The sequence below is a fragment of the Trichosurus vulpecula genome, chromosome 4 (assembly GCF_011100635.1).
Source record: "Trichosurus vulpecula isolate mTriVul1 chromosome 4, mTriVul1.pri, whole genome shotgun sequence".
NCBI lineage: Eukaryota > Metazoa > Chordata > Mammalia > Diprotodontia > Phalangeridae > Trichosurus > Trichosurus vulpecula.
In genome coordinates, this window is record NC_050576.1 from 30,230,558 (window position 1) to 30,253,255 (window position 22,698).

The 22,698-nt window shown below is 46.2% G+C and overlaps 2 protein-coding genes across 3 annotated transcripts in view; one reads left to right on the forward strand and one right to left on the reverse strand.

Moving 5' to 3' along the window:
* AGBL4 (ATP/GTP binding protein like 4) overlaps window positions 1-22,698 on the forward strand; it is a 799,994-nt gene that overhangs the window by 239,621 nt on the left and 537,675 nt on the right. The gene's annotated exons all lie outside the window — the stretch shown is intronic.
* Window positions 963-18,357, reverse strand: LOC118845900 (high mobility group protein B2-like). The gene is made up of 2 exons (XM_036754009.1): window positions 18,153-18,357; window positions 963-1,509 (listed from the first exon to the last, which is right to left on the reverse strand). Exons 1-2 carry the CDS (start codon window positions 18,355-18,357, stop codon window positions 1,082-1,084), a joined length of 633 nt encoding a protein of 210 aa, XP_036609904.1. The 3' UTR covers window positions 963-1,081.

Sequence of the window (22,698 nt, forward strand, 5' to 3'; positions counted from 1 at the left end):
ATTGTCATGGTTTTTGTTATGGACTTTCTAGACCAAATAAAAATGGTGGTGATGGAAGTGGGCCACATGGCAAAGTATCCTGGTGAATTCTGTTCTGAGGCCAGCTACATATTCTATGCATTTCTGTGATATTAAGAAATTGGCAAACAATTCAAATATAAATATTTATGTTGATTGTGTTCTTAATATTGGACTATCTTTGCATCACTCAAATTAATCCAACTTGGTCATCATCAATGATTTATTGCCTGTGTTACTATAGTCTATTTGATAGGATTTATTTCACTTTTTAAAATCATTATTCATTAATTATATTGTTCTACAGTTCTCTATCTTTGCCTTATCCTTCTCTGTTTTAGGTATTGGGATTTTATTTGACTCACAAAAGGAACTTGATAGACTACTTTCTTTCTCACTATTCAATAAAAATTTGTGTAGACAGGTATTATTACTTAGAGATATTTTTATAAAATTCTCTTGTAAATCCATCAGAACTAAAAGGGTTTTTCCCTTCCTTTTATTTCTCTTAAAACTATTTCTATTTACTTTTATGAGATTGGATTTTCTTAAATCTCTATTTGGGATACTCTCAATTTTATTTTTGAAAATGATGCTCTGGTGTTTTGAACATTTGCTCAGCTTTGTTGACATGTAACTGTACCTAGTAGTTTCTTATAATTCACTTCATTTTTTTTTAATGTACATCATTGTATTACAAAATATTTTATCTTAGAAAAACAAAATGTAACATTCTATAAAACTTAAGATTTGCTATGATACTACTTCCTAGGGCTTTACTGTACTACAACAATACACTGTCAAGAAATTCAAAAGAAACCATTAAATATGCAGAAACATTCAACATCAGAAGCTTTAAAATCTATCTGGAGTGGCCCCTCAAAAGCTCCTACTTACATTAAAAAATAGAGGTTCTCCCTACAAAGAATCAATCACATTTACCTATACACAAGTCTGTACAGTTTTTATACTGAAGCTAACAATGAGCTGCACTTGAGTTCACATTCTTAGCAAAACAATGAGTTTCATCACACACAAAAAATCTTTACAGCAGGATATTCATTTACTCTTCATCATCCTCCTCCTCATCCTCATCTTCCTCATCTTCATCTTCCTCCTCCTCATCAGGTTCATTCTTCTTCTTAGATCCTGTTGGCCTGCCAGGGCCCTTCTTTCCTACATCTCCCTTGCCCTTGGCACGATATGCTGCAATATCCTTCTCATATTTCTCCTTTAGTTTAGCAACTTTCTGCTCATAAGGTAGTTTGTCTTTGGCCGACTGTTCAGACCACAGTTCCCCCAATTTCTTAGCAGTATCTCCAATAGAAAGGCCTGGGTGTTCACTTTTGATCTTTGGACGATGTTCAGCACAGAAGAGGAAGAATGCAGATGGCGGTCTTTTGGGAGCATTCGGATCCTTTTTCTTTCCTTTCTTATCGCCTTTGGGAGGAACGTAGTTTTTCATCTCCCGATCGTACCGAGCTTTATCTCCTTTTAATGGTTTTGTTGTAACTTCACCTTTTTAATTTTGTTGATTTCATTTTCTGCTCCCTTCTTTTTAATCAAGTTGGCCAAAGTTGTGTCAGTTTTGTCAGTCTTTTTGAGAATCGACTTTTAGTTTTGTTTATCACTTCTATGGCATTCTTGGTTTCCAATTTATCCTTTTTCCTCTGATCTTTAAGATTTGCTCATTTATGCTTATTTAGACTTCTTTGGGTTTCTTATTTTTTTAAAAAATGTTTGTTCAGTTAATCCTTCCTTTTAATGTTTTTATGGATATATGTGTGTATGTGTATATGTGTACATATCTACATATTTGTACACACACACACACACACACACACACACACACATATATTTCTACTCCTGAGGACTGCTTGATATGAGTCCCCAAAGTTGTGGTGCGCCATCATGTCACTATCATTGTCTTTCACAGAATTATTAACTGTTTCTGCAATTAATTTTTTGATCCTCTCATCATTCAGGATTTTTGTATTGAACTGTGACAAAGGTTTGCACTTCTTTTGTGTGTTATTGTTGTGTTATTATTGTGTTACTGTGTTTTTTGTGTGTTATTTTTTAAATTGCGTTATGTTCTGTAAAGGATGCATTTAGCATTTTGCCTTTTTATGTTTATTTGAAATTTCTTGTGTGCCCCAAAATATAATCTTTTTAAATTAAAGCCTCCCAGCAATGAATTCTAAACATGTTATTTCATTTTACTTTCTAAACCGCATTATGAGGTGGATGGTACAAGCATTATTATTATATTTGGCAGATGTGAAGACTGAGTCTCACTTGCCTCATGTCGCCCAAATGGCAAGTGCAGAAGCCTGGACTTTGGTCTAATTCTGGCCTTGTTTCCGCACTCCACTAGACTTCTTACTTTGTGATGTTGCTCACTCTGCCTCTTGAATTTTAGCAGTTAGGCTTTGTTACCTCTACTTCGGACAGTTAATTGTAACAGCTTCTTTTGTGGCCTTTTGGATTCTACCACGAAGAGATACTAGAGGTGTTTAATGTAAGGAGACAAATTTAACTTCATAGGTGTCACTGAGGTTTGTTAGAATGAAACTTTGGATCATGGATACGATCGGTACAAACGGAGAAGACTAGGTCTAGGTGGGCAGTAGCTGGGGCAGCATTTTGTAGTTCCATGACCTGGTTTTGAATCCAAAGTTTGCTACGTCCACTCTCCACCACCACATTCATTCATTTCCAGATTCTCCTTCACTGTGTCACTGGGCTTAGTGCTTGAGCAACCACACCCTCTACCACTGGAAGGATCTCAGGTTTTGTTGGTCTTGGCTCTCCCTCCATGGACCCATATCATGATTCCTCAAGATGCCAATAAAAGAGTTGCAGCATTTGAAGAATTCCCCATGCCGCAAGTCCCCTGGGGCTGGGCAGAGGCTCTGCTAGCTAGCTTGGTCCTCAGACTGCAGAGATGCTGCCTGCTGTGACCTGCCAGAGAGCCCAGGGCCATTTCTATACCATGATGAAGAATTAGGGAGCAGGGAAGTTAAGCAAGTGGTCTTTGCACAGGAGGAGCTTACAGGCCCCTTGGGAACACCAGATATAGACATGGGAAGAAGAATCGTGAAAGAGACAGATGATCAGAGCACCATCCCAAGGCAATGTGTGGTACCCATGACTGATTTAGACTGGAAGAGAACAGAGGAGGGAGGATTGGTCAGGGTATGGGGTGGTACAGAGCTTTCCTGCACGTGGAGGTGAGCCTGGATGGCTTCCATCTGAGAGGCCAGTGATTTTTCTGCCTCTGCAGCCACCAGATAGGACTGACTGGTTTAACCAGTCCTTATGAGATGTTGCTTTTGTGTCTTGATTTACAATTTTGACTTATGTGTGTAAACACAGCCTTTCTTTGCTTAGAAGGAGATGACAAAAGAGGATTAGCATATTTCTTGCAGACATGTCTCTCTTGTGCTATGGCCAGCCTTCTGTGTTTATATCCTGACTTCTTTTGCACATTCCCACCCTGTGTCCTTATGGGTTCCTTACATAGGACTCTCTGGTCATGTCCCCTGGTCATAGGGATTTCTTTGCATTGTACCTTCCCCATTGGTGGGGTGGAAACCAGTGGGAGCAAGTACCTCATGTGTGGGGTCTTTTCTTGTTAATTTCTCTATAATGCTGTTTGATTAAATGTCTTTTGTTGTAAACTTATGTGTTCCCTGGTTGGCTGGGAAATGTCAGCATACCAGCAGGGGTTTATGTACTGTGGTTTTTGAGTGAATTCTGGTTCAGAGACTGTCTTGCAAATGATTTTGATGGGGCACCTCACCAGGTGCTATATAGATAACAATGTGTAATTTATAAATTGTGTTATGCTTTAGGGGGTGCTCTCTTCATGACAGTCCTGTGAAGGAGGTGATGCTAAAATGATGGTTCCCATCTTTGATGCTCAGAGAGGTTCTGTCCCTTACATGGGATATGACCCTCGTTGTCCAAGCCTGGCACCCGTGGGCACACAAGACCCGGCTAGCATTTGTTTTTCCCTGGGCCAGAGGTTTCCTTCAGCTTGACCTTCTCCCTGTTTGGGTGGGGCCCTTGATTTATCTTCATTGATCAGGATCACTTAATGTCCTGAATAATAAGGAGGGAAGGCCTGTGCCCTCAGAAAGGGAATCAATAGGAGACTGTTTCAGCCTGTGAGAGCTCGGGCTTGTTTGGGTGTTATTATTGTGTCCCTGACCAACATATCTCCTGCTGACCAGCCCTTCAGAGATGGGACTCTGCCACCCATCAAGGCTGACCATGGCTAGTAGATATCTAATCCATGCTCCCCCATCCTCAGAGCCTGTCTAGTTTGGTTGGCCCTGCCAGAGGTTTCACCTTGGAGGCCTAGGTAGGGTCACCTCCAGAGCCCTATACAGACTGTCCAGATATTCCCAGGCCAGGTGCCACAAGAGCATCTCAGGACAAACCACAGTGTGCCCCTCAGGTAGGGGAGAAAACAGGATATCGCCAGTGGGGGGACAGTGGAAGACAGAGCCCATGAACTAATAGCTTTCTATTTTACCTGATGATTTTCACTAATGATATGCTAAACCATGCTTTTTCATTGCTATTGAATGATGGCCAGCTCTGTCAGCACCTAGGCAAAGTCCCATTGCCCCACCCTCATTACTGCCCAGAAGCTTTGAAGAAGGATGTCAGTGGGGGTCTTTTCTGTAGCTACTCATATCCTTCTCCTCTTTCCCAATGACACTTCCTTCCCTGCTGCCCACAAACGTGCCCATATTCTCCCCACCCTTAAAAAATACCTCACTCGATTTCCACAGTCTCCTACCAGGTGTCGTCCTGTGGCAGTCCTCTCCCCTTGCTCAATTCTTTGAAAAAATTGGAATACTCCAGTTGTGTGAAGCCCAGTGTCCCCAGGCAAGTGGAGGGATTTGGGGACAAGCTTATTGCATTGTGTCGCTGAATGCTTTCTCTGGTTTGGTGTGTGAAAGATGTGCCCTGGCTGGACCTGAGCAGTCCTGACCTGTAGCCATGCTGCCCATCCCCCTTATTCCTTTCTCCTTCCTGAGGTACCTACATGAATGTGGCAGTTATGGAGTCCCTGAACCATTTATGGAACACATAGGAATGTAAGTCACCAGGGCTGGGGAGCTGGCATTGGGGCAGGGGGTTCTCCATGTGCACCTGGGGAGTGGGACTTCCTCAGTGTGGACAGAGCTGGCCCTTTTCTCTCCCTTCTTTCCATCTCTTTTCTTCCTAGGCAAGATTTATGGTCAGTAGAGAGTGTGATGAGGGTACAGTCTCTGGGAACCCCCTTGAACCTGATGGGGTACAGTCTCTGGGAACCCCCTTGAACTCTCTTTGAATCTTCCCACTCGATCTGGCCTTCCCCTGAGGCCATAAGCCTTTCGTTATCTAGGCCCAAATCTCTACCTAACCTAGCCCTCTGTTGTCCAGCTGCTTCCCACCTTTAATCCTACCAAAATCCCATTCTCTTGTTTCCTGGAGTCTTGACCTCTGGCAACCCCAGTCCCATCAGGATCCTCCTTGGACTTCTCTTCAAGACCTTCTAGTCACCCCAGACCACACCTCAATCCCTCCCACAATCTTTCTTTGTATAATCTCCATCTTGCCTCCATGAAGGAACTCAGATTCAATCTAGCTCAGATTGAATCTGGCCTGCTTGTGAAAACAAGCATCATGAATGGTAAGATTTCTCAAGACAACCCATTATGGCAAATCTATAATAAACTTTGTCTTTTTCCTTGGCTGAGAAGGCTTGAGTCGAATTCTTTCAGCAGAACCTGGTGTGTTGGTATTTTGGGGTCTCGAGCACCCCTAGGAACCTATGGTTCCTTATTATCATCATTTTTCTTTAACCTCATCAAGTGGACCACACCAGGAGTCAGGAGACTGGCTTTCTGTGGTTAGCTCTCCTCTCTCTGGGCCTTGGTTTCCTCATTTGTTAAATCAGTTGGAATAAATGTTTCCTGAGCTCCCTGCCAACTCTAAGAATCTCAGATTTTTGTCCTCCCTCCAGCCCCAGTTTTCCTGTGGCCACGGACCTCTCAGTCATTTTTCACTCTTGAAGGCAGACATGGTCTCCATCCTTTTTCTTCCTCCTGATGATATTTAAAACAGTATTACTGGCTGTCCCCCCAGCTTGGTAGAATGTGCCTTTGATTCAGATTGGGAGCAGTAATTTGGTAACACCCACAATTTGGAGTCCCAAGACTGTGCCTTGATCTACAGATGCCAACAGATCAAGGGAAACAATGAATTTGGAGCCTAAAGACTTGAGTTCAAATCTTGGTTCTGATGCTTACTGATAGCATAATCATGGGCAAGTCACTGAAGTTTTCTTGGTCTTTGTTTCTTAGCTCTCAAATGAAGGGTTTGGATTAGATGAGCACTCAACACCTTCCGACCCCACTTCCTACATGCCTGTGATGAAGAAGGCTCAAGGAGCTGTGGGGGCTCTTCTCAAGCCTGTGCACAGCCCTTGGCATGATGGGATACCAGGAGATGGTGGTCACTCAGTCCCCAGCTAAAGAACTGTGCACAGTTTAGTTCTGTTCTCCATACAGTTATGTACAAAACACTGGCCTGGGAGGCCCCACTGTTTGGAGGCCTGGGGTCCTGTTGGCAGAGCTCTCCCCATCCCCTTGGAGGTCTGCTACCTCCACAATTGCCCTTCCTTCATTCCTTCTAAGAGGTGTGCTGCCTGGCCTTCCCCTGGGCTTCCCTGCCTCATGCAAAGGTCTTTGTGACAAAGATACAGACCAGAAGATCACGGCCTGGTGGCTGGTTGTCTGTGCTGAACTCCTCCACCCTTAGTTTCTCCCATCCTCCCAGGTCTGTGGCAGAGCCAGTGTTTGGAGCCTTTCCAGCTCATGCCCCTTGGCATGGCCTTCAGTGCTCGGGGTACCTCAGGCCATCAGTGGAGGGCAGTGGTGGGGGTTACACGGGTTTCTTTGCCGTCTTTTCTGACAGTTCTTCAGGGATCCCATGATGTCATCATGCTGGGGGCTTCCTCCAAGGGGAGATGGTGATTCCTCTCAGCCTCCTCACTCATTCTGTGGGATTCCTGCACAAATCCTCCCCAGAAGACCTCGCCATGCTGGACACTGACCTTTGTTTTCTTTAAGACTTCACCAGCTGTTTCCCTTGGTGATCTCATTGATTTAGTCATCATCATTATCATTCAGTGATCATGCCTATGTGGATGACTCTCCGATCAATTTATTTAGCCCCAGAGTCTCTCCTGATGTGCATCTCCAGTCTCCAGCTGCTTATTAGACACCTTGAACTGGATATCCCATAAGCATCTTAAACTCAACGTGTCTGAACCTCCCCTTCTTCCTGTCTAGTGTACCACCATCCTCTTAGTCACCCAGGCTCATGGGTCATCATTGACTCCCAGCTCCCCAACTCCCCTCCCCCCATTCCCATTCCCATCTAGTCTATTGTCAAGGCCTGGCCATTTCACCTTTGCAGTGTCTCTCCAACTTGCCCCCTCTCTTCTCTGACATGGCCCCCATCTAGGGCAGGCCCTCATCCCTCACACCTGGACTATTGCAGCAGCTGCTAGGGATGGGGGTCGAGTTGGCCTGCCTTGAATCTCTCCCTGACTCTTATCCATCCTCCAGTCAGTTGCTGTAATGGTAATCATGCTAGGACTTTTTTGTTTTCTCTTTTAGGATGTTAAGGTAATCAAGTGCCTTTGATGAGTCTTGCCTTTCAAATGTAATTGCAAGCACATTGAACTTTTTGTTGTCTTTTGTTTCTCTGATTGAATCAAGAGTCTTTGACCTGCTTAGGAAACCAGAAAGCCTAGTTCACATAGGTTTGAGTCCCATGGTTGTGATGCCCTTTGACGCTAAAGAAGTGTATATAAACTCAGAGGTTAGCGTTTTGCTTTTGGAGGGCACACTCATTGAAAGAGTGTTGGTGATGAGACTCTGGGTAAGCCATTGAAGCAGCCCCCCTGGCTTTGAAAAACCCAGATGTTGGTGCTTCTCTGGTAATTATGTACTGTGAAATGTTGATCTGTTTATATTGTCTCTGTTTATAATTTCTGTTTGTATTTGCTCTGAAGTTCAAGGTGCTGGTATATGTATGTTTAATTAAAGTAAGATTGTTAGCTCCTTAAAGTAGCTTTCTTTAGAAAAGCAGATCAAAGGACCTGTGCTAGCAGCCCTCTTGTATGCTGGTATTATTGGCCTTAGACAGCCACAGTAGTTGCAAGCAACAGTGTTGTTACAGCTGCCAAAGCAAGCATAGGTCTGACCGTGGCAAGTTCCCTACTCAGTAAAGTCCAATAGCTCCTTATCACCTCCAGGACCTTCATAACCTGGCCTCTTCCCACCTTTCCAGTCTTCTTAAACCTTATTCACCCCAGCGAACTCTATGACCCTGAGATATGGTCCTCCTGCTGCTCCTTACACACAATGCTCTGCCTCTTCACTCTGGGCACCATCTTGATCCCCACCTCCATGCTTTCTGGGCTTCCTTCAAGGCACAGCTAAAAGTCCTATTTTGTAAGAAGCCTTTCTTGATCTCCCTTAATGCCAAGGTCTTCTCTCTTTTGATTATTTCTTGTTTATAACTTGTCTGGACATAATTGTTTGCACATTGTCTCCCCCATTAGATTAGGAGCCCCTTTAAGGCAGGGCCTGTCTTTTTGCCTTCCTTTGTATTCCTGGCAGTTGACATAGTACCTAGCCCACAGTCAGTGCTTACTAAATGCTTCTTGACTTGAAATTCTTCAGCACCTGGAGCTGTCTCCCTAGCACCCTGTTCTCCTGCTGCATGACTGGTATACCTTCAGTCATATGTGTCCCTGTGGTATCTTTGAGGATTTAAGACCATAGCTGCCAGCAGCTAGCTTCATAGCGGTCTCTCCCTCCCCCAGAATGGAGCACCAGGACACAGGTAAGCAAGAGAACCCGGAGGGTCCAGAGGCTCCAGGGCCCGAGCAGAAGAGGTGGATGCTGTGTGTGAGGACTTAGAAGTCCAGCTCAGGGAGGCAGGGCACCAGCAACCAGAGTGTGGGCAGAGCCTGAGCCCTTGCTTGGGAAGGCGGCAGCCAGGCTTCTTTTTCCATTGCTTGTACCTCTCCTCTCCCTCCCCAGCCCTTCTATCTCCAGGCCTTCCTCCTGTTAGCCTTTTAATATTAAATGACATTTTTTTCTAGCCAAATCAATTTTTTTAAATACAACAATTATTTCCCATTTTCTTACACTGAATACATCTTTACAGCACCTCTGTGGTGGAGCAGGAGAGGACAGGGCTTGGAGTCAGGAAGACTTGCCTGTGGTCCAATCCTGCTGCCGACATCACTAGCTGGGTGGCTCTGGGTGGCACTTAATCTCTGTCCACCTTTGTTTTCCTATGTCTGAAGTGGGGATAATCATTGCACCTGCCTCTCAGGGTTGTTGATGCTGATGACACAACAGAAATGATGAATATTAAAAAGGCAGGAGAGGTTTGTCAAGGGATTAGGTAATAGGGGAGGGGTCCTGGTCTCAGTGGAACTGTGCATGCAGTTACCCATAATGCATAAAGAAAAGCCCAAAGGTGGGGGGGCAGCATCAATATATGATAATGATATTATAATAAGCCTCTCTAAGCTTTTGCTGTTACTGTACAGGTACCTACTTAGGGAAAGTCCCTTCTATTGTTTTGGGTCCACACCCTGCTTGGGCCTTCTGGTGATGCTGCTTTCTTGATTGGCTGGCTGTCGTGGTCCTGTCTGAGATTAGATGGCTACGCTTGTGGTTGAGTGCATGACACACCTATTGCTTCTGTGGGAAATATGAGGAATGGGTCTGGGGGGCAGTGGCTAGCTGGAGGCAGTGGCTGAGATCCCATCACATGCATATGCTTGCTATTCTAGTGAGACATGAGGTCATGGACACACCTGCTGTTCTACTGAGGCATGTATGAGGAAGTTAGGATACTGAGTCAGGGCAGGGATCAGTGGCTAGCTAGGGGCAGTGGGCCTGCTCTTCAGTGAGGCTTATGATTGAGTCTGGGGGCAGTGGTTACAGCCAGATTGTGTAGTTAAATCAGGGCGTGGCTGCTATTTGGTGAGGCCCAGAAGGAAGTTAGAATATTGGCGCTGGGGGTAGCTTTATTAGAATTCCATCAAAGGGGAAGATCTTTTCTGATGAGATGGATCAGAAAGGCTTCCTAGAGAAAGTAACATTTGAATTGTGCCGTAAGGGATAATCAGAATTTAATACAGTGATTAAATATAGTAATAATGATAGCATCTTAAGATTTACAGATCTCTGTACAAATATCTTGTTCTGTCATTTCAACAACCTCATAAGGTTGGTGCCATTATCATCCACATTTTACAGATGAGACAACTGAGGCTGAGAGAAATAGAGTGACTTGACCAAGGTCACACAGCCAGGAAGTGACTGAGATCGGATTCAGAGCCAGGTCCTGGTGACTCCCCATCCAGTGCTCCATGCACAACACCATCCAGCCGCCTCTAAAAACAGAAATGGGACTCTTGCTAAATTGGAGCTTCTGTGATTACAGGTGCCACATGAACACAATGCTATAATTAGAGGCCATTACAGGAAGGGGCCATTCTCTTTCTCATTTGCAGATGGGAGTTGATTTCTGGTAACATATATATGGAAGGGAGAATAGAGCTCTAATTGAATAAATAAACTTAAGTCATCGAAGGTTATTTTTAATAAGATAATTTATACTACACAGAAATGGCAATCATACCTTATTAGTTATGGGGAAAAAATCAGAGCTGGGTAATTCAAAGTGAATGATTAAGCCTATAATCAACTCATCGAGTCCAATTTCCGATTTTATGGCCTCAAATCTCAGAATGTGAGAATTGGAAGAGAACTCAGCAGCCATCTGGTCCAACCAACATACAAAAGTCCCTCCCCGCCACTGTCACATACTCATCAAGTGGTCATTGATCCCAGGCTCTGTGACTCTCTTTTCTTCTCCAGCATTGGTGGCTTAATTTGGATGTTTTTATAAACTTCTTTTTAAAAATGTGAGTTGGGCCTTAGATGCTGACAGAATTGTTCACTTTAGAGTCATCTCAGCCTTTTCCCTGAGAATTCAGAATCTGGCTTGCTTTGGCCCCACCCAGATTCTCTTTTGGGATCATCAGATTTTGTATTGTGATTCCTTCCAAAATGACCCTTCATTCCCTTGTGAGCATTAAGGCTAAGTTTGGGACACTCAGTTTGGGACAGATTTTATATAGCTTGATGTAAATTACAGACCAGGCTCATACGTGAAACCCCTTTATAGTTTGGACAAGTTCATCTCTTTTCTGAATGGTATGAAGCATCCTTCCCTCTGGTGCTTCCCTCTAGTGTGACCAGTGGTATTAACTCAGTACCAGTCCGGCTGCCCCTCGGTGTGTGCGGTGCCCTGCCTGGCTGGTCCTGCCTCCTCTCTGAGGCTGCACAGATGTGGCTGTGGACCTGTGCCCTTCTGGCTGTTCTTGAGGCCAGGAATCTTAGCCTGGCTCTTCGAATACCTTTCTTCTCTCCTCATTGAAGATCTGGCTCTCCTTCTCGGTCTCCATATGGTGCCAGCTCTGATGTGCATGACTGCCTTAGAGGCCACAAGGTTACACTAGCCAGCATCTATACCCACGTGCATCCTGTTCTCTCTGTGTGTCTCTGTGTCGGCATGTTCTCTACCCCTTTGGTGCATGTGCGCAGACAACTTTCAGAGCGGTGCCCAGACGCCCTGGCCAAGGAGATGCTTTAACAACATTAAGCAGGTTGCAGGGACTCAGGGATGGAGGATTAGAGCAGGAAGGGAAGAGAATGAGGACAGTCCTCGAGACCAGACCGTGCAAGGCCATGCCTGAAGCAGAGACGTCGTTGGGGGGAAGAGAGGAGAGAAGACACCAGGAATGTATCATAACTCTGTTCCACTCTGTCTTTGTGTCTTCTCTAGTATCTCTCACAGTGCCCTGAACACAGTAGGTGCTTAATAAGTGCTTGTTGAAGAAATGAAACAAAGAATAAATTAATGAATGAATGACTGTCATGTCTCACAGGGAAGAGAGCCAGGGTGAGTGTGGAGGGAGGCAGAGGTGCAGGAGGCAGGTTTTCTAACACTCAGACTCCCACAGTGCCTAAAGGAGCTGTTCCAGGCAGTAGCGAATCACCTATCACTGCAGCAGTTCCTTCCCTCCAGCCGTCCTCCCTGATCCCCACAGTGGAGGCACTCTTTCCTCCTCACTGGTGCTGCGTGGCATTGACCCTGGTCATTCCGTGCCTTTGTCAGCTGCTATTTCGATCCTGTGACCTCAGAGGTCCCTCCCACTCTAGCAAACTGGTTCTGGTTTTATTTTTAGGTGTTATTTAAAAATAAAAAATTCCAGTCTAGATAAGATTCCAGCAGAATTTCAGGAAGCATTAATCTCAGAATTTGGGTTTGATTGCATTCCTACTCTCTGCTATGGTTCTGAGTAACAACAGTCACTTCAGAAGACAAGTGACCAAAGTGTGACAGATTGTCCTATGAGGACATCACTCTCCTACTCAGTAAACTCCCATGGCTCCCTGTTGACTCTCAGAAAACAAGCTCTTCTTGGGCCTTTCACACTCTGACCCAGCTTATCTTTCTCACCTTATTACTCCTCTAGCCTTCTCACATCCAATAGGCCATCTCCCTGGCTGTGGTGACCTCCCCACACCCTCATTCTGGAATATGCATTTTCCTCACTCTACCTCATAGAATCCCCCCTGCCCCTTTCTCTTTTCATGAGGCCGTTTCCGACCTTCCTAGTGACTGGCAGCCTCCCTCTCTCCTTGATCCCTCATATTATGTTGTCTTCCCCAGTGGAGCATTAGCCCTGTGAGAGCAGAGACCATTTACTCTGTGCACTTGTTTCTCCAGTGTGTAGCACCGTGCTTAGCACATAGTAGGCATTTACCAAACAAATACCTCTTGATTGGTGGCTAACGCTTGGAGTTTAAGTTCAGATGTGCTGGTTCAACTTTCCTCATTTGTTGCTGATACTGATGCAGTTATTCAATTTTCAGGGTGATTTCTCCCATCTGTTGGGTGATTTAATATCGTTGTGAATGTTTGTAGTCCTCCTTTCATGTCTCATGTGGCATGAGGCTGAGCCTACCTCTCCCTAAGATTCTCCCCATAGAACGTACCCTCCAGCAGGTCCCCCCAGGCTGCTAAGGCCTGGAGTGTGGGACCTGTGAAGGGCCATGTGTCTCCTGTTCAGGCACCATCCTTCTTAAATGTGAGCAATCTCAACTCCAGAGAGCTGCATTTTAGATACCAAGGGGCACCTTAGGAAGAGCTGGTGTAATGTCTGTGGTGATGGAACGACAACTCCTGTGGATGCAGTCAGAGATCCTTGGAGGACTGGAAGACAAACAGAAGAGGTCAGTTGTGATGGGCAGTGAGGGAGTGCCACCAGCAGAGTCCTTACGTGGGATAGTTCGAGATTGAAACCCCTTTTGTCTTGGCACTTCCAGGGCCCACCTGGCATCTCTTCGGTGGACACTTGAGATGGGAGAGGAAGCACAGAGCAGTGGATGGGGCCATGCTGGTCCTGCTCTTCTGCCTTCCACAGACTCTGGCTTAGGCATTGAAGCTGTTTCCTCTTCTTTCAAATGAGGGGACTGTGTTAATTGGTCTCCAGTTTCCCTTCCAGCTCCAGAAATAGGATCTCTGATCCTTAAAGGGGTCATGTTGCCACGATAAACAGGTGAGGAAACAGAACCATGTTCTCGGGCCCAAGCTGAGTTAGACTGATCTGGAGCCAGTTCTTGTCAGGAACTGCTGCCTCCTCTACCCTGACCAGCTCAGACCCGCCCTGTGACACCACTCTGCCACATGGAGATGAACACAAGACACCACCAGTGTTCTCTTCATCCTTCACCCCACCCTGCTCCCCTGGGCACAGCAGGCAAGCCCCTTCCCTTCTAAGCTGGCACCTGAGCTACCAAGCAAGAGTGGAAGCCATGGCTTCCCACAAAAGGCCCTGCAGGCTGGGCACCTGGGTGGGATGGCCAGGCAGGTCCTCGAACGACTCCTCCTTGGGATGTTACCCCTTCCCCCCACCCAGCCCCCTGTACTGTTCTCGCATGCCAGTTCTTGTGACTATGATAAAATTAAAATCCCCCCTGCCCCACTTGTGGGTGAGCCACGTACAGCCATTCATGGCCGTGTGATCGTAAGGAAGGGAGAACTGCATGTTAGCATTTTCTTCTGATTGCTGTTCAGTTTGGGCCATGTGAGCGTCCCCACTGTTTGTGGCAGGTGCCCTGCTAATATACCAGGGATCCTTCTTTGGTGCTAACATGTAGGAATCCAACCAAAAGCATGGCTGGGTTTTCAGGCATGCTGGGCTAAGTTTAGCTGCTGGATAATTTGAGGGTGATTGCTGCTCATTATCAGAGTGGTTTGGTGCCGTCAAATGTGCACAGATGATGATGAGGTCTCTAGAGAGTTAATTAATTGGAGAGCAGGCACATTGGCAGGCATGCCCGGTGGGATGGATGTGGTGGTTACTTATCACGAGGTGTGAGTAACCTCTGAGCATCCAGGGTCATGAGGAGGAGATATCTGAGCCCCCACTTGCCTCGATGCAAGGAGGCAGGTGTTTCTGAGCCAGCTGGTTTAGACTCACCCCTGCCATTGTTTCCCTGTGGAGCTGTTGCTGTGTGGGTGGAGGAGGGCAGCCAGAGCCTCTGGAGGTGAGAACTAGAGGAAGTGTGTGTGAGGACTGCTGTCTGTGCCCAGGTAGCAGAGCCGCAGCATAGGACAGACTCGACACCACCTTGCCCTTCTCTGTTGTCTAAAGCACAAGGCTGCAGGACTTTAATAAGCGTTTCCTCGATGAGTGACTAATGTGCAGACCCCCCTTTCGTTATTTCTTGCCAGAGCTATTCCACCAGTATCCTTGCCTTCACTTGCCCCTGTTGTCTTTGGTGCACACTGCCAGAGTTCTGGTCACAGAGTGTTAGCCCTGGGAGGGAGCTCATCTCTTGTTGGATCCTCATTGTCATAGGTCACTCCCTTTCTCAGCTGGGAGCTCCTGTCTGGATGCCATTGCCAGTGGGGAGAATCTAATCTCCTCAGCCTGGCTTCCAGGGTTCTCCAGATCTGACTCTGTTGTACCTGGCACAGGTGCAGAGATTATCACCATCAAGGCCACCATCCATGAAAGGGATCCCTCTCACAACATACTTGGCAGCTTCCTGGAGAGAAGGCATCTGATCCCTTTTCCATGTGATGGCCTGCAGATTGCATGGCTCCTCTAAGTTTTCTCTTCTCCAGGCTAAGCATGCCCAGTCCTCATGTCACATGAACTACCACCATGACAAGTTTATCTAATTTGGATGTAACATCACGCTGGGGATGCTGGGTAACCAACTCGATGATGGAATTAAGATTCAACAAGATTTGGATAGAGTAAAAGTCAGGCAAACTGTATTACCCCGCAGTTTAATAGGTTAAAATATAAATTCCCTTGTGGGGGTACGAAAAATAAACTTCACAAGCACAAGATGTAGGAAATGCTACTAGATAATAATTCCTTTGGAAAGTTCCCTATGATGAACAGCACACTTGTCGTGAAGAAAGTTCCCTGGTTCTTAAGCTGCATCTGTACTGATCAAGGGCCTCCAAGGAGCTGAGTCCTGCCTCAAGGTGCCCTGGTGGGAGGAGGCAGAGACTCAGTGAAAGTCTTTAGATGGAAAGACTGTGTGATCTCACCCCCAAGGGGAATCTGCATAGGAGGCCCCACTGAGACAGGGATGCTGAGAGATGCCCGCTCAGTGGGGCTGTTCCCAGCTTCTAGAAATCTCAGCGTACGAAAGTTCAGTCTGCTACCCCGTTGTTGGGTTCCCACAATTTGAACCCAGGTCCTCCTTAGTCTGCACCTGGTCTCACCCTAACTCTGAAGCATTGTGTTTGGAAGGCCCGGAAGAGGCTGATGAGGATAGTCCCATCATGTGCCTGATGTATGAAGCAGCCAGCGGGATTTAGACCCAAGAAGAATCACGTGCTCAGAGGCTTGTAGGGCATTCCCGGGGCGGCACTCAGCTAGGAGGCATCATCCATTGTTTTCCCCCCCACCCCCAGCCTCCCAAGCAGCCCATTCCTCTGGGGCAGCTCTGCTCCTTTCATTAAGAGGATGTCTGCTTCTCTGGGGTTCCCCAGGACTGCCCTTCCTCCCCTCCCCATCCTCCTCCACCTGGGCTCAACCTTGCCGGTCTCTTCTTTTGCCTGATCATGCAGGGTCCCAAGCCAGGCCATCTTTAGGCCTTCTCCACACTCCTACCACCCCTTTTCCACATCCCCTGTATATGCAGTCTCCTCCCTTTGGTTGTAAGCTCCTTTTAGGCAAGCGCTGTCTTTGCTAGTGTATCAGTCAGCGGCTCTTGGCTGCATAGTGCCTGACGCGCGTTTGCCTACTGTCTCTCTGTCTTTCTGTCTGTGTCTCTCCCTGTGTCTGTCTTTGTTTGTCTACCCCTCTAAGAGACCCAGCAGAAGAACCAAGAAACCTGATCAGGACTCTGGGGAATAAGAACAAGGCAGCGGCCTCTTTCTTAAACTTTTTTCCCTGGAAGGACCCTAGGCAGGACCGAGACCTCTGGGGCAGAGGGCTTTGAACCCCCTGCTCTAACACCCGCTGAGCAGGCGAAGAACAGTCCGGTTGTTCGGACTTGACTGTGCCATTTGTCCTCTCTGCTGATGACCGTGCTCTAATTACCGGCGTAGGGCTGCGCTGAGAGGAGTTTCTCAAAAATCTAATCAAATGAACAAAATGTTTCTACACAATTCTTCCCACTGACTTGACTCAAGGAAATGTATTTTGATGTAGCAAATTTCCCACTGAGACGCAAACAGAGCTTCGAGTTGGTGTGTTCCGACTTTGCAACAGGCGTGATTGACAAATCCTTTGAGAAAATTGACAAGCTCATGTTAATGCCGCCTGGGTTCACCTACAAGAGGTATCAGACGCAGTGACTAATTTATTTTTAAGTGAGTGCAAATACATTTTCCTCAGAACGGGACATGATGCTCCTGACAATCTTGCTGTTAACACAGAGAGATGGAATAATTGGAAAAGGGCGGGGGGCTGGGGGGAGAGATGAAAAATTGTTTGCATTTCTCCTTGTTCTCTCCTAGCCCCAGCCCTCAGAGGCGATCTGGCATTAATGAGTCTCAGGATCTGAGTGTGTCAGCCCTTGAAGGGACATCGAGTGGCCCCAACTGCCCTTTCCCATTTTAGATATGGAGACACTGAGGATGACTGAGGGGAGGGGACTTGCCGGAAGCCCCCCAGCTCCTGAGTGATCAAACTAGGACCAGAACAACTTCTTCCTCTCCCCACCCCTCATCCTCCATCCTGGTGTAGTCGTAGTGACCTATCTCACCTCTTGACAATGGCTCGGGGCTGGCTCTTGTTCTCTTGCCCAAGAGCTCCCCTTGAGATCAGGTAACTTTGAGACCATCTAATCCAACCCCCCTCCTTCCTGAGACAAGTAAATTGGAGCCCAGAAGGGGTAATAATCACAACAGTTACAGTGATTCGGGTGTGCGAAGCGCTGTAAAGAATGTTATCTCGCTACCTTCTCACAACTCTGCGAGGCAGGTGCTACTATTACCACCCCAATTTTACACATGAGGAAACTGAGGCTGACGATGATTAAATGACTTGGCCAGGGTCACCCAGCTAGTAAGTATCTGAGGCAAGACTGGAACTCAGGGCTTCTAGACTTCCAAGCAGAGCACCTTCTTTACTGTGCCACCCAGGTAAAGTCCTTTGTTTAAAGTCACAGAGCAGCGTGTGTCTGAGGCAAGGTTGCACTCAGGTCCTCATTCTCCTCTGCCATACACTTACCCCTTCCTTGCTGTGGCATTGGGGAAAGAGCCCCGGGTGTGGATTCAGTAGAAAGACAGGCCGCTGCTGCTCAGCACCTGTGTGATCGTGGGTAATGTGCTGTGCCTCTCTGGTCCTCAGCTTCCTCCTCTCCAAAATGGGGATAGTAGTAGCTGTGACCTCCCCTCTCTCAAACGACCTCTTCATTGGTAAGAAACAAGCCATGCTCCCCTCCCTTCCCACTCCTCTGGATTATACTGAAGGTAAAGGATCTCGTGCCCACGATTGCCGTTGTGATTTCCATACGGAACCTTGATTCTAAACCCTCTTGACTCCACTTTATGCTGTGGGGATGGACTGGGCTTGCAGCCTGGGCCTGCAGAGGGCACGTCATTACCCACCTCGAAAAGCATCTGGTATGGATGTCCACCATATGAGTGCTGGCCACACGAATGCTGGCCCAGCCAGGTAAACCTGGAGATGACCATCGTGCGCTTGGTTGCTGGATGACCCTGGGCAGATCAGCCTCTGCCTCAGTTGTCTTATCTGTAAAATAGGCATTAGAATAACGCTTGCCTCCCAGGATCCCTGGAGATAATGTGAAGCGCTTCTCCAACTTTAAAGTGCCATGGAAATGCTGGCTGTTGTTATTATTATTCTAGAGAAGAATATACAGAATAAACACTGTTAGGTAGCTGGAGAGGGAGGGGAACAGAGATTGGTGTGTGGTCGCTGTGTGTGTTGGCCTCCAAGCCCCTTTCCGTGTGGAGCATCAGGGATTCTGGGACACAGAACCAGGCCTATCCTAGGCTGGGCTGGCTGTAAGTGACTGTGACAGGGTGGAGGTGGCTGCCATAAGGATTTGCTGCTGAGGTGCCTACCCCCATGGCCCTCAGATGGAGGAAGGTGACAGAGGCACTGGCTCATTGCTTCTGGGCTCTGTTGTCCTCATCACTGGGGTCATGACAACCACATGGAGCCTCTGCATCCTTGGGGTTCTTGGAGTCTTGTCCCTTGTCTATGAATTGTGTGTGGCCTCCTGTGGAGCCAGTCTCATCTGTGTGTGTGCTCGTGTGTGTATATGTGTGCATGTGTGCGTATGCACATACGCACTTAGGAAGGATGATGCTCCATGGGTCTTGTGTGGTGTAGGTTTCGTGAATGTGCCAGAAACACAACCCCTTTTCCACCCCTTAGACTGGGACACTAGTGAACTTTGGCTTTGACTAATTTGTGCGTGCTAGAGCATCTTGTAGGGGGACCCTGACCCTAGGAGGTGGGTAGTGGGAGAATACTGTCCCCAGTCTCAAAGAAGTGAAGGCTATGAAGGGGGCAGAGTCAGGAACTAAACCCAGAGCTTTTATTAAAACAGATTTTTATTGGCATCTTTTGTTGTGATATCACCAGGATTTTTACTTTTCCCTTCCTCCCATTCTGATAGCTATCTCTGATAACAAAGAATTTTTTTAATTAAGATGTTTTATTTTTAGTTTACAACACTGAGTTCCACATAACTCTTGAGTTCCAGATTTTCTTCCCCCACCTCCCCCCTCCCCAAGATGGCATGGAATCCGATATATCTTCTACATATGACTTCACATTGAACTTATTTACACAATAGTCAAGTTGTAAATAAGAATTATGACCAATGGAATGAATCATGAGAAACAAGAAACAAAACCAAAAAAAAAAAACAGAGAAGAAAAAGGGGAAAAAAAAGGCAAGCATAAAGTGTGCCTCAATCTGCATTCAGACTCCATAGTTCTTTCTCTGGGTGTAGATAGCTCTCTCCATCATGAGTCCTTTGGAGTTGTCTTTGCACCTTGTATTGCTGAGAAGAGTGAAGTCTATCGAGGTTAGTCATCACAGAATCCATATATCTGTGGTTGTGTATAATGTTCTCCCTGTTCTGCTCCCCTCATTCAGAATTATATTGTGTAGGTTTTTCCAGGTCATTATGAAGTCTGTATCATCCCCATTTCTTATAGCACAATAGTATTCCATTACCTTCATATACCACAACTTGTTCAGCCATTCCCCAGTTGATGGGCACCCCCTTGATTTCCAATTCTTTGCTACTACAAAAAGAGCCGCTATAAATATTTTTGTACATATGGGTCCTTTTCCTACTTGTGTGATCTCTTTGGGATACAACCCTTAAAATGGTATTGCTGGGTCAAAGGGTATGAACGATTTTATAGCCTTTTGGGCATAGTTCCGAATTGCTCTCCAGAATGGCTGGATCAGTTCACAACTCCACCAGCAATGTAACAATGTTCCAATTTTCCCATATCCTTTCCAGCATTTATCATTTTCCTGTTTTATCATTTTAGCCAATCAGACAGGAGAGATGTGGTATCTAAGAGTTGTTTTGATTTACATTTCTCTAATCAGTAGTGATTTCAAGCATTTTTTCATGTACCTATAGATATCTTTAATTTTTTCCTCTGAAAACTGCCTGTTCATATCCAAAATAATAAACAAATTTAGCAAAGTTGCAGGATATAAAATAAACCCACATAAATTCTCAGCATTCCTATACATAACTAACAAAGCCCAACAGCAAGAGATAGAAAGAGAAATTCCATTCAAAGTCACTGTAGACTCTATAAAATTTTTAAGAGTCTATCTGCCAAGACAAACCCAGGGCCTATATGAACATAATTATGAAACACTTTTCATGCAAATAAAGTCAGATCTAAATAAATGGAAAAATATCAGTTGCTCATGGTTAGGCCGAGCTAATATAATAAAAATGACAATTTTACCCAAAATAATTTATCTATTCTGTGCCATACCAATTGAACTACCAAAAAATTATTTTACAGAGCTGGATAAAATAATAACAGAATTCATCTGGAAGAACAAGAGGTCTAGAATATCTAGGGAATTAATGAAAAGAAATGCTAGGGAAGGTGGCCTAGCCACACCAGATATTAAACTGTACTATAGAGCAGCAGTCATCAAAACTACCTGATACTGGCTAGGAAACAGAGTGGTGAATCAGTGGAATAGGATAGGTACGTGATGCAGTAGTCAATGAGTATAGCAATCTACTCTTTGATAAACCCAAAGAATCCAGCTTCTGGGCTAAGAACAAAGAATTTTTTAATAAAGGAAAATGATGAAGAAAAGAAAAAATCAATAAAATTAAACAACAGTGAGAGAGCAGTGACGTTAAAGGCCAGGCCCCTCCCTGTGCCTTCTCTTGCTCATCTCCATCCTGTCTCCTGACTCTTCTCTGGGGCCCTGCTTGTTCTTGGTGGTTTTCATTGTCTTTGTTTTCGTTACCATTCTTGGCATTTTCGTTACAGTTGTCATTGTGTAGCCCGCTTTCCTGGCACTGCTTTCTCCCCGTTGCATCCGTTCATCTAAGTCTTTCTGGGCTCCTCTCTCCTTACACTGTCATACTATTCATTTGCATTCATGGGTCGCAGTTGTTCAGCTAGTCCTCAATCGATAGAATCCATACCTTTTAATTCCAAGTCCAGCCATTGTTCTTCAAGGGCATAAGACATGTTGGGTCATTTCAATTTCATTCAACAAATACTTGTTCCTCCCTTATGACGCGCCAGGCTAACAGCCATACCACGGGTTATGAGGCCACAAGTCACAAAATGCCACATCTCTGAAGAATAGAAAATGAGCATTTGAGCCGTGGAGGGGTCGGTGGTGGCTGGGAGCACACTGTCAGCTTGGGATTAGGAAGGAGAAGCCACAGAAATGATGCCATCACAGAGACATCCCGAGATCTCACTGTGTCTTGAGTCTGCTGTCTCCAAAGTTACCAGGGATCTCTTTATTCAGCCTTATCCTCCTTGGCCTCTCTGCAGCCCTCAACACCGTGGGCCCTCCTCTTCTCCTTGCTACCCTCTCCCCTAGGTTTTTTTGATAACTGCTTTCTCCTGGCTCTTCTCTACTTGTCACCGCATTCTTTCTCAGTCTTTTTTTGCTGGCTCTCTCTACAGGTCACATCTCTGCCAGGAGCGTCTCCTAAGGGTCGGCCTTGGGCCCTCTTTTCTCTGTCCACACTGTCCCCACTGTCCCCAGAAGCCTGGCTTGCAGCAGCTGTGCCTTAAGGGGAGGCTTGATAACAGCAGTGCACTGACGCCTGGCAAGGTCATCTTGTGGTTGGACACCAGCAGACCTGATCTGTGTCCTTACCTTCCTACCAACCTCCTCTGTGTTCTTGGGCACATGGTTCCACCTCTCTGAGACTTGTATCTGAAAGCGAGGGTGTTACATCTTGGGGCTGCTTTTTAAGAGAGACATTGACAGCCAATAATAACTGATGTCTCCAAAGCATTCTTTTCCCTATAGACTTGAGATAATTTTGTCATAGAAGTTCTGCTACGCTCGTTTTGTAGATGATGAGAAAATAGGCTCCAGAGAAGTGATCTTGCTTCTAAGGTCACAATGCCAAGAACGTGGCCCAGCCAGGACCCAAACCCCCCGTCCTGACTCCAGAGCAGATAGTTTGTCTGCCTTCCATTCTGCTGACTCCCTTCAGGAGGAGACCGAGAGGTGTGTGACAATTTGGAGGATGGGAATGGAGGCCAAGGCAGGGGGAGGCAGTGGGGGGTGGGATGGCAGGGGAAGGCAGGATCAGAGCCCCTACCATTCAAGCATCCCCTGAAGGTACTTGGAATATGTCTAGAGAGGTGAAAACTGAGGGTGGAAGGAGGGTATAGGGTCCAAGCTCTTCACCTGAAGAGCCAGCCTGTGGAAAAGGCTTTGGCTTCTTTAGCTGGGTCCTACTGAGAACAAGGTGGAAGAATGGAGCCTTCTTCCTGGCCTGCCCTGGGGTCTGGGAGCTCCCATGTGTTCAC

Bases quoted from the DNA above. Each gene is read 5' to 3' on its own strand.
- LOC118845900 (XM_036754009.1), bottom strand. From the start codon at position 18,357: ATGGTCATCTCCAGGTTTACCTGGCTGGGCCAGCATTCGTGTGGCCAG. The intron at 1,510-18,152 runs GTGGGCACGAGA...AACCATTAAAAG, and splicing joins TGGAAATCACAACGGCAATC to GAGATAAAGCTCGGTACGAT.